Source organism: Montipora capricornis, chromosome 2 (genome assembly GCF_036669925.1).
Source record: "Montipora capricornis isolate CH-2021 chromosome 2, ASM3666992v2, whole genome shotgun sequence".
Taxonomy (NCBI): domain Eukaryota; kingdom Metazoa; phylum Cnidaria; class Anthozoa; order Scleractinia; family Acroporidae; genus Montipora; species Montipora capricornis.
In genome coordinates this window covers 35,976,917-35,989,416 of record NC_090884.1, presented here as the reverse complement: position 1 = coordinate 35,989,416, position 12,500 = coordinate 35,976,917, and the positions used below count along the sequence as shown (strand labels likewise).

The window sequence follows — 12,500 nt, the reverse complement described above, 5'->3', positions numbered from 1 at the left end:
CGTTGCGCCCTGTTGATTTTTGTAATTGCAAAATGGCGGAAGAAGACGTAGCAGTTGTAAAGGTTTTCAATTATATTTGTGGTCTGGGTGGAGTTGCCTCTTTTTCACAATTGTTACAGCATCCGTCGCCTTTGGCCAAGAAATCCGATGCATCGTTGGTGATTTCGTGGTATGACACTGCGAAAAACTTCGGTTCTTTTGATTCAGGTGTCAACGGGTTGCTTTTAGCCACTGGTGACGATGGAAATGAATTTGGTATTCGAATCAACTTGAAGAAAAGATTATGTGTGAAGTATTCCTCGTCAGGATATTGTCATTTAGCGGGCAAATGCCCGTTCTGGCATTTATGCAAGGCGTTTCTTGAGGGAAGTTGCAAAGGTAATTGTGGTCATTCACATGACTTTCACGACGACGATAACAAAAGCAAAACCGTTGAGCTTGGATTTGAGAAGAAAAAAAACGAGGCTTTGAAACCCATCATCGCTGGAAGCTTGCCTCAGGTTTGTCATAGTTATCTGAAAAGTGAATGTTGGACTTGGAATTGCCCGCATCTTCACATTTGCCCAAAGGAGGTTTTAGCAACTGAATGTGATCACGAGTGTGGTCTATCGCACGATTTTTTTCATCCCCATAACAAGAACATTCTCAGCCATTTCGGTTTCAAGTCTCCACAATCATTTAAGGTAGAGGTGTTGCGGTGCAATATTTTAGTCCCCAAACAACAGAAGGCACTTAAGGACAACCAGAAGCAGCATGAGCTTACCCGAGACATTCGAAGACGCGATCGCGACAGACCAGTAATGGAAAACTTGATCGGGCAGGCAACGCGGAAAAGTGCTACAAATGACCAGACCTTTGCAAAGCAGACACGAGCCAAACCAATTACTTTATCTGGCTTGTTGGAGGAGGCCGCAAAAGCAACAGAAATGTTAACGGCTTCTATGTGCCAAACGGCTACCACCACCGATCCGCTATTAGCAAAAGTCTTGAATTACGTACATGGTAAGGGAGGAGTGGCAACATTATCACAGCTACTTCATCACCCCTCACCTCTCGCAAAAAAGTTTTCGTCCGCAGATGATGCGAAGATCTGGCTCCAAGTTCAAGCACAATCTGACCAAATTCCCAAAATCTGTTTACTGGAAAACGAGGAGAGCGAGATACTCGGTGTGCGTATTTTGTTGAAGAAAAAGTTGTGCTTGTATTATACTTCTAAAGCCTCTTGTAAAAAGCCAAATTGCCAGTTCTGGCATGTATGTAAAGCATATTTGGAGGGAAAATGCTCGGGTGATTGTGGTCTCTCACATGATTTTCATGATGAAGGTAACATAAAAAAAGTTCAAATGCTGGGACTTGAAAAGCATCCTTCTGGAACGATAAAAAACATTGTTGCCAATAGTCTGCCTCAGGTTTGCCTCAGTTACCTAGAAAATGAGTGTTTTTCCACGGAATGTCCCTATCTCCACATCCGCAGCCTTGCTGCCCAAGGAATGTCAGGCAGCTGCAACTTGTCACATGAGCTTACGAATGCAGACCCTCATAATATGAAAATTCTTAAGCAGTTTGAGTTGTTGCCTCAACCTTCGAACCTCAATGTAGTTCACTGTAACATTCTGATTCCTAAACAGCAGAGAAGATTTAATGAGGACAAACCCAACGTGGGCTTTGTGTTATCATCCCCTTCACGAACCAGTAACATGAAGTCTGTTTCAGATATTCAGCCGCTTATGTCCGTGCCGTGTGGAGATGAAATGCAAGGCAATATTGAGACAAGCACAAAGAAGAAGAATAAGAAAGGAGAAAAGAAGTGGCCTAGGAAGAGAAATAAAAAGAAAACTTGTCAAGATAAACAAATTGGGGGATTAAGAGACTCGTGCATGAATGAAGAGGGACTTGAAGAGAACAGTTCAGATTCAGTTTCTGACAATGAAGATGTTGAAAAACCAGATATGTACGCCACCTCCAAATTTACTGTGGATCGTGATGTGACAGAAAATAAAGATTTCAGGAAGAAAGATCCCGTTCCAGGAAGGCATGTCTCTGCACCTATTGAAGAAAATCTGATTAGTCTTTCAGATGATGACTGGCAAGGTGTGAATGACCCAACGAATAACTCCTGTTTTTCAAACTATGAGTTACTTTCACAGGTTGATGAGCTCTTTTTCGGGGATGGATTTGGAGCCTCGAACGAAGCAGGATCCTTGTCTCAGCAGAGTGGGCCTTCCTGGAGCTCTGATCAGACATCACCTGAGCAAGAAAGTGCCTCAGTAAATTCGGTTTTCCGGAGCATTTGCCGAGAATATGATGGTCAGGTTCCATTTTCAGAGATATCCCAACGCCTAGACTTGTTTCCAGCAGAATTCACTGATATTGCTGCTTGGTTTAAGAAGCACCAAAACAAATTTGTGACCATAGAAAACAGAGAAGGCGAAATAGAAGAAGTTCGGGCTTTCCACCACAGAGCAAGAATTTGTTACACCTACTTGGTGTCCAAAAACGGCTGCAAGGATCCAAAATGCTTCCGCTACCATGTCTGTAAGAACTTTCTTGCAAATGGCGTCTGTCCATTTGGAGAAAAGTGCAGGCTTAATCATAGTCATAATTTCAAAAGCCCACACAACAAAAGAATCACAAACCAACTAAAGTTAAAAGATTTGTCGGAGGAGCAGCTTCGTATTCTGATCTCGGCCTCCGTCCCTGAAGTCTGCCATGAATACAATAACGGGTCCTGTCAGAGAGGGTTTCGGTGCTATGGAATACACATCTGCAAGAATCTTGTGATGGGAAAGTGCAGGAAAGGAGAAATGTGTCCATTTGGCCACCAACCAAACCTTGAAAACCCACAGGCTAAATTAGTCCTTGGAAGATACAATCTCAGTAAGGTTCCAGCCCGTGTTGTATTGGGGACATTGCTAGTACGTGGAAAAAGACCTCATTTCAAGAAAGTGCCAAAGGGTAAGTAGAATTGAATTTTTTTCTTAATAGGTAAACTATTGCGCGAACTTCTTTTGATCTTATGGGAGAGCGCTCGCTCTCTATCCTTTCTTAAAGGGGCTAGGTCACGCAATTTTAGGCAATTTTAGCACTGATCGAATGGTCATAGAATTTACTAAAATATCAAAATAACTGTTCAAAACTATAGAAGAACTCTAACAAAACACAGGGAAGCCAAGAAGGGACTTGAATGAACTTTTGGAGAGGATTGAAATGGATTGAATTTGGGTAAATTTCAAAAAGGTCGGCCCACCTTTTTTCAAATTTATATCAGTCTATATGAAAATGTCATTTACACAGCTGGAAAATCATTCTCAGTTGTTATGTGACGGTGATTTTGCAAATGTAAGACTCTTTTCTCTGCCAATTTGACGTTTAGAGTTCATAATTAACAAAATTAAACAGAATTACCTAAAATAGCTTGACCTAGCCCCTTTAATCTGAGAACACTGGTTTGATTCTTCAAACAAGCTGCTGCCTTTGTCTCTATTACCTAATGTATAAAAGTGCGGAAGCTACCTTTTTGATTGTAAAAGAAACCGCTGTCACAACTGCGCTGGAACAGCTTTTTTCACTCCAAAAAATATTTTGGCACTGAGTTCACGTCTAAGTGAATTTGCGGAGAAAAATTGGAAGTGTTTGGTGTTACACCTAAACAACGTTCTGTCAGATACGTGCCTTCATTTTGCTGCGTTTTAAGCGTTGACTCATTTACGTACCCGTCCTTTTCAAACCGTGTTTTGTAGGATCCAGTGTCTTCGAATTTCCTTTAGTCCGTTCGTTCCCTCCTTCTTTGTACAAAACTGATTGTCACTTATGGGTGAATTTTTGTTGACGTCATTTTTTGACATTTGTTTCACATTTTGTTTTAGGGAATTTAAAATTTTAACCTACAAGGAGTTATCTTCAGAATTTTAAGCCTTCAAATGATCACAGAAATTTTAGCCATAAAAAAATGATAAATTTTTGGGTTCATAGCACTAACTTGTCCATACATTTTCTCCTTTACAGTGAAAATTTTTAAGTCAACAGCCCTCACAAATATCAGGGATATCGTGCTCAAATTTTGAGACATAGCCTATCTTGAAATGCACTGTCTAAAGTCAGAGCTACTTTGTGAACGATTTGCCTTTCACAAAATTCTCCTTATTCATTGGATTTCAAAACTACGTTAGCTAAACACCAAATGACCCAAGTTTTAATCGTTGATTTCAAAAAGATACTTGTTTATTTTAACTGGAATTTTCCTATTTTATGGTGCGCCATTACTAACTTTAAAATCTTGAGAGAGCTGGATCAAGGAGAAAATGAAGTCAAAGACTTACAAGTGTAAAGCCCGCCGCACTCGGTGAGGAAAGAGCTGAGCAAACTGCCTCGCGAGGTGGTTTGCTCAGCCGTTTTCTCACCGTGTGCGGGGAACTTTTGGTGAGAAATTGGCCTCGCAAGGCCGTGAGGAAAAAATCAAACATGTTTGATATTTTTCGCCTCGCGAGGCAAATTCCTCATTGTGTGCGGCCATCGTGAGAATCGATTTGAGCTTGGTCAATGAAGCATCCAATAAAAATACATGGCATTCTCAAGTGACTTCAGTGACGTCGGAATTTCTTCCTCCGACACCATCCTGAACCGCTGGAGTCACGTGAGTATGCCATGTATTTTTATTGGCTGCTTGATTAAACCAAGCTCAGCTCGATTCTCACGATGGCCGCACACATTGAGGAATTTGTCTCGCGAGGCCAAAAATATCAAACATGTTTTATTTTATCCTCACGGCCTCGCGAGGCGAATTTCTCACCACAATTTCCCCGCACAAGTGAGGAAACGGCTGAGCAAACCGCCTCGCGAGGCAGTTTGCTCAGCTCTTTCCTCAAGTGTGTGCCGAATGCAATGCGCGTGTACGCGTATGCACAGCACGAGCGTTTCAGGCTTTCAGACTTTGCTTATAAAATAAACTGCATTTACACGCTGAAATGTTAAGCTAGTGAGTACACGACGTCACTTTTCCTACACTGTAGATCCAACCCTCTGAGGTCCTCTCGGTTAGTTTTAATCGTGAGTAATGGCGAATCGTGAAATCCAAAACTTATACTCAAAGTAAACAGCCTTTGGATAAAATTGAAAGCTCAAATATTTGCCAGTCAAGTAAAGCAAACACACTTTCAAATCATAGTAGCACTTTTTTTAAATCTTGAATTAATTGGTTACGCTTCTACTGTTTCCGTTCCATACTGATATCTTACTGAGATTGGGAACATGGGAGAAGTAGTCTACATGAATAACACGTTTAAGGATTGGAGCCAAAAACGAGAATTTTACTAGCATAATGCCAGTTATACAAAAGAGCCATTACAGCTGTAACACGTTTTGTCTTTTAGAACGGGCCAAACCAGAGAGGACAAAGGTACCAAGCATTTCGGACATTAGTTGGGAAGCTGTTAGTACACTTGAATCGGAAGTGCTGAAACGTCAACCTCATGGAAGGTAACGCAACTTTTCCTTGGTCTCTTTTCAGACAAACCTTGTTTCCTGCCATAACTCGGGAGCATCTCTGCTCAGGCTTTTAGCCAGGCGGCCGTCTAGCCGTCCAAAGGACGGCCAGTTCTCAGAAATGGGAGATTTTCGACGGCCTGTTTTGGGCGGCCATTTACGAACTTCTGTGCTTATTGTAACAAAACTGTCTATAAATTAATAAAAGTTACATTTCTTTTTGCTCTCAAGAGTTGTTTTAGTGCTGCTGTCGTATTTTTCTTCTATATGAACACTTTTTTAGCGAGTTTCCTTTCTGTTTTGATCAAATGAATCAAAGTTGAGCGAAGCGATTTCACAGGCAAAGCCGCTGTTCAGTGATATTGACTTACCAAGTCGTCCCTAGGCTACTTTGCCGGCTGCTATAAATAAATGCGCACTTTGGTAATTTTTTATGAGGACATGAGTCAAAGATCACGCGCCTTCCAACTCGGTAAGACGCTCTCGCGGCTACAAATGTTATTGTACTCGCTTGATTGTATTCTGCTCTGTTCAAGCGAAATCTGGCGGGCATTACAACAAAATAGCCATTTGGTGTAATAACATGTGCAATCATCGTAATTGCTTTAGGAATACTAATAGTAGGTGAATAGTTAAAGATTGCAGACCAGAATGCAGTTCGACCAACAAAGCCACGCATATCTGTTCTTTCGTGTAAATCATGGCTTGACAACTTCAAATTTCAATCACTCTTCATAACAACTGGAGTTCCTATCCCAAATATAATTCAATGTTAAACAAGGTAAGTTGAGGAAAGGATAGCTTAGTAAAATTATCAAGGAAAAACAGCGGTTTAATAGGTAAATTGAAAGACGTTTACAGCTGTCAGAATCGCGGAAATCACGTCTAAGAGGCTTCAATTTTTCAAAATTTTCTGGGGGAGCATGCCCCCAGACCCCCCTAGGCCCACATAAAATTTGGACTCCCACTTTCAAAATCCTGGCTAAAAGCCTGTCTCTGCTTCAACTATAACCGATGATACATACAGCTGTTAATTTTTAATTAGCATATTGTAAGAGTTTCCTTGTTGCTTTTAATAAACGCATGCAGCCAGACCAAAATTCTTACTGAGGCAATATAAGGGAAAGTTTTTGAACATTTGTCGGACTTCCAGCACCGGAAAAAGGTCATTATTACCAAACACCCGATAATTTTTTTTTTGAGATTGTTTGAGAAAGTTTCCCTAAACATAATAAGAGCGATGCATGTTGGGTGCAGACACTAGGATCGTCAGTATATTGGCCTAATAATTATTTTAAATCTTTTTTTTTTCGCAGTTCTTTTGACTTGCCGATTCCGTTGGTTCCCGAGTCACCATCTGCAGGTCCAAGTCGTTTTCCACTTCAGTGGACAATAGTTCCTGAAAATGTGGAGTACATTCGCGTTCCTCTCTCGACAGGCTCTGATGAATTTAAGTTAGCTGAGAGCTATTTTCGTCGGTCCATGTCTAACAAGGCAACTATTTTAGGCATTGAAAGAGTTCAGAACCCGTTCATGTGGGAGAAGTATGCCAGGTGAGAAAAGACTTGAATGAAAAAACATTTAAAATACATGCATGAGGTGGAACGGGTGAAATGTTCCTCGCTCGACTTGTTTTCAGGTTGATTCTTTCGCCGTCTTAAACTAATGCTTTGTCACAAACTAATGATTATTTATTAATTTCCTGTCATAGAAACCAAAGAAAGTTCACTCAGGTTTCAAAACAGTAGAGTAATCCTGGAGAAAATGCTTTGTTCACATTTGCAGTGATGAAAGGAGTTATTTTCTTCCAGGGTTCTTGATTTCAGCTGCCACGTTTTAATCTTTTATTTTAGTATATATGTTTTGAAAGATCATCCGGTCCTACGAGGAATTCTTGGGTATGCGTCAGTATCATAATCTGATTCCGCAAAATTTTAAATAGGATTTTACTAATTAAATTTACGTTGTTTCTTGTATGTTTGTTGCGTCCTTTGAAAATACCCTTTGCCATCTGTCACAAACTAAATTTAACATGTCTTGTTTCCCTTTCAGTCTCAAAATTCGTACTTTGTATTCCTTGTGAAGCGCCAGGGCTTTATAAGATTTTAATTTTGTATGAGTTTTTTACTCCATCTACGTGTTTTTAAGCGTTGAGATAGCTGCTCTTAGAATGACGGTGGTCCGGGGAAATTTATGCTAGATACCTAAGGGAAATTATATTTGAACTCTGCAGAAAGAAAGAACAATTGGAAAAGAGATCATCTCGCTTGGAAAATAGCCCAGTGAATGAAAAGCTTCTTTTCCATGGAACCGATTGGCAAAATGTGCCCAGCGTTTGTGAGGAAAACATCGACTGGCGAGCGCAGGATGAAGATCGCGTGGCAGCTTTCGGTCAAGGAGCTTACTTCACTACTGAAGCAATCCTGGGAAATACCTACTGCAAACAAGACCCAGAGGGGGTGAGATACATGTTTCTCGCTGAGGTGCTTGTTGGATCTTCAGCCAAAGGTGAGCCGTCGATGAAGAGGCCTCCCCAGAAGAGTGATGCTGCATCTAACGAGCGCAATGATTCGTGTGTCGACAACATGGATTTGCCCTCTCTTTATGTTCTGTTTGATTCAGATCAATATTATCCCACCTACATGATTCAGTATAAAATGAAATCTAAGGTAGTGTGTTAATTTCTTGGAGTGAAGCTCAACTTGAATTTTTGTTTACCTTATACTCGAGGGTATTCTATCACGCTTGCAGTAAAGGATATCTGTTTGCAATAATTTGGCACTTAAAATGTACAAAGCATGGCTTTGTCTCGTCAACCAATAAGGCTTTGATTGGCGGTGATATCTTCACTTTACATACAGAGATGGAAAAATCGCTTCAAGTACTGAACTGCGAAATGATTTTTTGACTCGTTCAAAACTTATTCACAGCAGTCATGTAGCACCTCGATACTATCGCGAAAGCATGTATGGAGAAAACTTCACTGTGGAAAGTGCGTTTGTACGTTGTTTATGCATTCATTTGATGTTTTTTACCTCAGTCGATTGCAAAGCTCTGCTCGGTCTGTCGGAAAGAAAAATTGAGTATTTCGACACTTTCCGTGAAGCAGTCTCCTCTGCATCCTTGAATTTTAGAATAATTCAAATCGTGAAGATGTTTCGGGGGAGTTTTTCTTCTCTAGATCAGTTGGGTGTTTGTGCACTAAAGGAAGCGGTTAATTACATGTAGGTGTTGTCCAACTAAGAATCCAAATCATACAAAAGACTCGCGTTTCGAATCGCATAAGTCAGAATTGGTTTTATACCATGAATTGACCGGAAATGAACACTAGTTTTGTTTCCATTTTCCCAGCCGGAGCATAATATTCGCCTTTTTCCCTTTATTTTTGAAACTTAAGTGCGTTGATGAAAGTATGATGGCAAAACCCTTCAGAGTAATCATTTTGGAGTAGGGTGACAAAAAATATTTTCCTTCCGTTTGTCCATCAACGTTTATCGCGACCAAGCAAAAAAAAAAAAAAAAGAAAGTGGGAATTCAAAGAAAATCGACCAAGAAACAACAAAGACTCGTTCATGAAACAAATACATGTTTTCCCCACGACATGTTTGACCAACATATAACGAATAAAGAGAATGACGAGTTCATCCCTTTTTCCGAAGAAAGGTCAATTAAGTTGTGTGTTCCTGGACACTGAACGGTTTGTTGCTGCGATATACATTTTTTTTTTTGATCGATGATTACAAATGTTATTGATCAAGTTAAAATGTTCGAAGAAACACGCAGTTAACGATGTAAGTGGTCCAAAAAAATTATTTACGAATTGAAATTGGCGTAAACAATCTCGTCATACTTTGGCAAGTTTTGTTTCATCCCCGATTCTGGTAATAGATCTTCTATTAAGTGAAATTGAAAACCCCGCCCTCGCCCAATTTCAAAGTTGTTTTTATGTTATAGCATTTGGTAATAGTGCAAAATGATGAGCACCTTTCAAGTGTATTTCAGTTCAAGTGGTCGTCGTTGCTTGAGACACTGCTAAAACGGTTCAACAATATGGTTTAGGCGTATTGTGTTACTTTACGTGCAATTACTGTGGCCAGGACTGTGGCTTTTATTGTGTATTTATCCAGTGATCAAATCGAAGGCTTTTGACGTTCCATGTTTTTCGGCCTTAGACCTTAAAAGGACTAGACTGAGTTTTCTTTGCCTGTATGACAGAACATGAAGAACAATGCATCAACTAAAGGTCAAACTACGCCTAGATCTATTCTACTTATCGTACATGTATTCAGATTGTTATGGTTTTTCGGGAACAGTGCCTTCAGTATTTTCTTATTCAGTCGGAGATTTACTTTACAAAGTAGACTGACTGAGGAACTGACCAAGTCACGGTCCTGATGGCTTCATGTTTCCTTTGAAGAGATGGTGGATTTCTGACGATACTAGATAATTTGGATATCAGTTTAAAGGATATCCTTGCGCTGATCAAAGGTTGTTTAAAAAAGTGAAAAGTCATGAATGGCTTGTTTTGACGGTGGAAACTCAGAAAAAATCGCGTAGTGTCGTAACCAAAACCATTGATGGCAATCGCTTGATTGGATCCCCGATACAGTAGGTTTACAAGTTGCCGAACATGTATCAGCGTAAATAAATTGCTCTACTTGCTTAAGCGAATTGCCGTACATCACGTTACAATACGCCATTTCCGAGTTCATGTCTGCCTCCTCTTCAAAGCGAGTCTAAGTGCGAAGTTTTTCTTGTGAAAATTAGTTTTCATTCATATGTAAAGTGGAACTAATTACCATCACAAAAACTTTGCACTTAGACTCGCTTTAAAGAGGAGGCTGACATGAACTCGGAAATAGCCTATTCCTGCCTGGTTATTCATTATACAGTAGGTTCAAGTGACGTCGAAATACACAGTCGTTTGACCTTTGAAACGCTGTAGATTTTACGATTACTCCACTCCAGAAGTACGATCGGAAACCAAAACATTTAAGGTCCAAAAAGATTTACGATTTAAGCCAACATTTTTTTTTTTCAAAAAGATATTGGGCTTTACCATATCAAACAGCCAAAACATTGAGAGAGGCAGCTGAAGGGGCAAATATGTTTTTCTTCGAACACGATGTTGGACGAAAATACGCGACATAATATGTTTCGACAATCGCAGTTACTTGCATGTAGCTTTTACGAGACTTTTTCAGTTTTTAGCTTGCATTAAGAGCATAGGTGGCCAGAGGTCTATGAATTAGAGGTCGTTAAATTTTGTGGGAAAAATTGGCAAGTATCAGGTATTAATCTTAGAGGGCTTTAATCAGTTTAAGCGGAATTAATGATTTTTGGTATCTATCTTTAGTTCATGAGGACCTAGGAAAATTTGTATCTTCAATTTCTTGAGAGCTTGAAAACAACAACGAAAAAAAAAAGTTCTATTTCCCACCGATGAGTTTAGGGACGCTAAAAAAGCGGATGTGTTGTTACACCACGAGTGCTAGCAATTTTTCGTGCAATTTGTCGATCGCAACGCCTCGACGAAACGTATTGATTGTGTATCGTGGGTTGCAAGGGGTAAAATTGGCAACAGCACAACGTGTAGTGACAAAGCCCGTTGCGGAAAGAGCATCGAGTTCTTCATGCAAATTGTCTTGCACCAAGGGTCTTCATAGTGGTGTTCACACGTCCAAGGAAGGAGATGTGGTGGTAAACGTCCCTTCCAATGTTTTTTTTTTTTCCGTAGCCTGTCGGCCGCAACGCCGTTATAAAACGTATTGAGTGTGTAGCATGTTTTGCAAGGGCTAAAATTGTTAGGACAAATCGAAGCTGCAAAAACCGCTCCAGAAAGAGCCCGGAAATGAGTAGTTTGCATGCAGCTTGGCTTGTTGGGTTATGCAAGACTGGGAAATGGTTCCAGAGTGCATTACTAAAACAATTCCATCAAGGCTGTGCAGGGTATCACTTCTTTTTAGTGACAAGTTTAAGGGGGATAGGCTGTTTCCAGTTTCACTTCGTCCTCCTTTTTGGAGCTGCTAATCTTACTGCAAACCAGTTTTGTGACGGTCACCACTCGTTGTAAACATCAGTTGCTTTTCATTGACGCATAGATTTGATTTTAGTCAAAGGCTGACGAAAAATTGGAAACGGCCCACAGATGGCAATAAACCAACAGATCTAAGGTTGTAACTGTACAATCAAAAACCAAATCAATACGAAGAATTGTGTTACCTAATTTGTAGTCATTTCATTGGAATACCCTGTCACTTTTGTGCGGCATAAAAAAAGCATCTTTTCTTGTAGAGTATGTTCACTCACGCGATCAGCACCATTACTTTTTGTTACGAATTACAACAATCCATTTGTATACAAATAAGATCACTTCGGGTCACCATCGTGTCTGCCGTTTTTTTGGGACCCCAACGTGGCTATCGTGATGTCATTTGCATGCCTCGTTCTTCAAACAATGTGACTACAAGAAGACAGAGGTGGCAGGGTATTCTTAAATCATTCCAGTCCTTGTCACGGAATGTGATACTTTTGGAACGGCTTCTGGGTTGTAAAGATTCTCTTTTAACCCTTAATAAGAGGTTTCCTTTGAAGAGTTTTGGCCTTCCTGTCTCTCGTACTTTTGGGGCGTGACTTGTCACTTCCAGTGGTGGCACCAGTCCGCAGAAAAGTCATCATAAAAATTTCACGTTAAAACCTGCAGTTAACCTACCAGCTACAAGATAAAAAATTGAAGCACTGGCTTAATGATTTGGACGTACTTAATGAGACCAGGCTCGCTTTTATTTGCTGGAATCTCCTGTTAAATTTAATTCACTAAGGGCTGTTAAAGATAATTGTTGATTCTAGGTCCTCATTTTGTTTGACCATTTAGTTAGCAAAATTATTTGGCTTTGTAGTAATGTTAAGGAGCATTAGAAGGAAATTAAATGTTACCTTAAGTGAGGATTGCATGGTGTGCAAAGTCTTGAAATTGTGCAATGGTAATGCTCGGGCGTGCCAAGAGGGAAAAGACGGGG

General features: G+C 40.2%; 2 protein-coding genes across 2 annotated transcripts in view; one reads left to right on the top strand and one right to left on the bottom strand.

Moving 5' to 3' along the window:
* The window catches only part of LOC138020321 (uncharacterized), an 18,424-nt gene extending 17,425 nt beyond the window's left edge, over nt 1–999 (bottom strand). Inside the window, exon 1 of the transcript XR_011126319.1 lies at nt 1–999. This exon is cut by the window's left edge and continues 546 nt beyond it. The gene's annotated coding sequence lies outside the window, so the exon portion shown is untranslated.
* LOC138020314 (uncharacterized) lies at nt 33–12,427 on the top strand. The gene is made up of 4 exons (XM_068867323.1): nt 33–2,955; nt 5,370–5,475; nt 6,798–7,034; nt 7,715–12,427. Exons 1-4 carry the CDS (start codon nt 33–35, stop codon nt 8,160–8,162), a joined length of 3,714 nt encoding a protein of 1,237 aa, XP_068723424.1. The 3' UTR covers nt 8,163–12,427.
* The last annotated feature ends 73 nt before the right edge of the window (nt 12,428–12,500 follow it).

Bases quoted from the DNA above. Each gene is read 5' to 3' on its own strand.
- LOC138020314 (XM_068867323.1), top strand. From the start codon at position 33: ATGGCGGAAGAAGACGTAGCAGTTGTAAAGGTTTTCAATTATATTTGT. The intron at 5,476-6,797 runs GTAACGCAACTT...TTTTTTTCGCAG, and splicing joins AAACGTCAACCTCATGGAAG to TTCTTTTGACTTGCCGATTC. The intron at 7,035-7,714 runs GTGAGAAAAGAC...TGAACTCTGCAG, and splicing joins ATGTGGGAGAAGTATGCCAG to AAAGAAAGAACAATTGGAAA.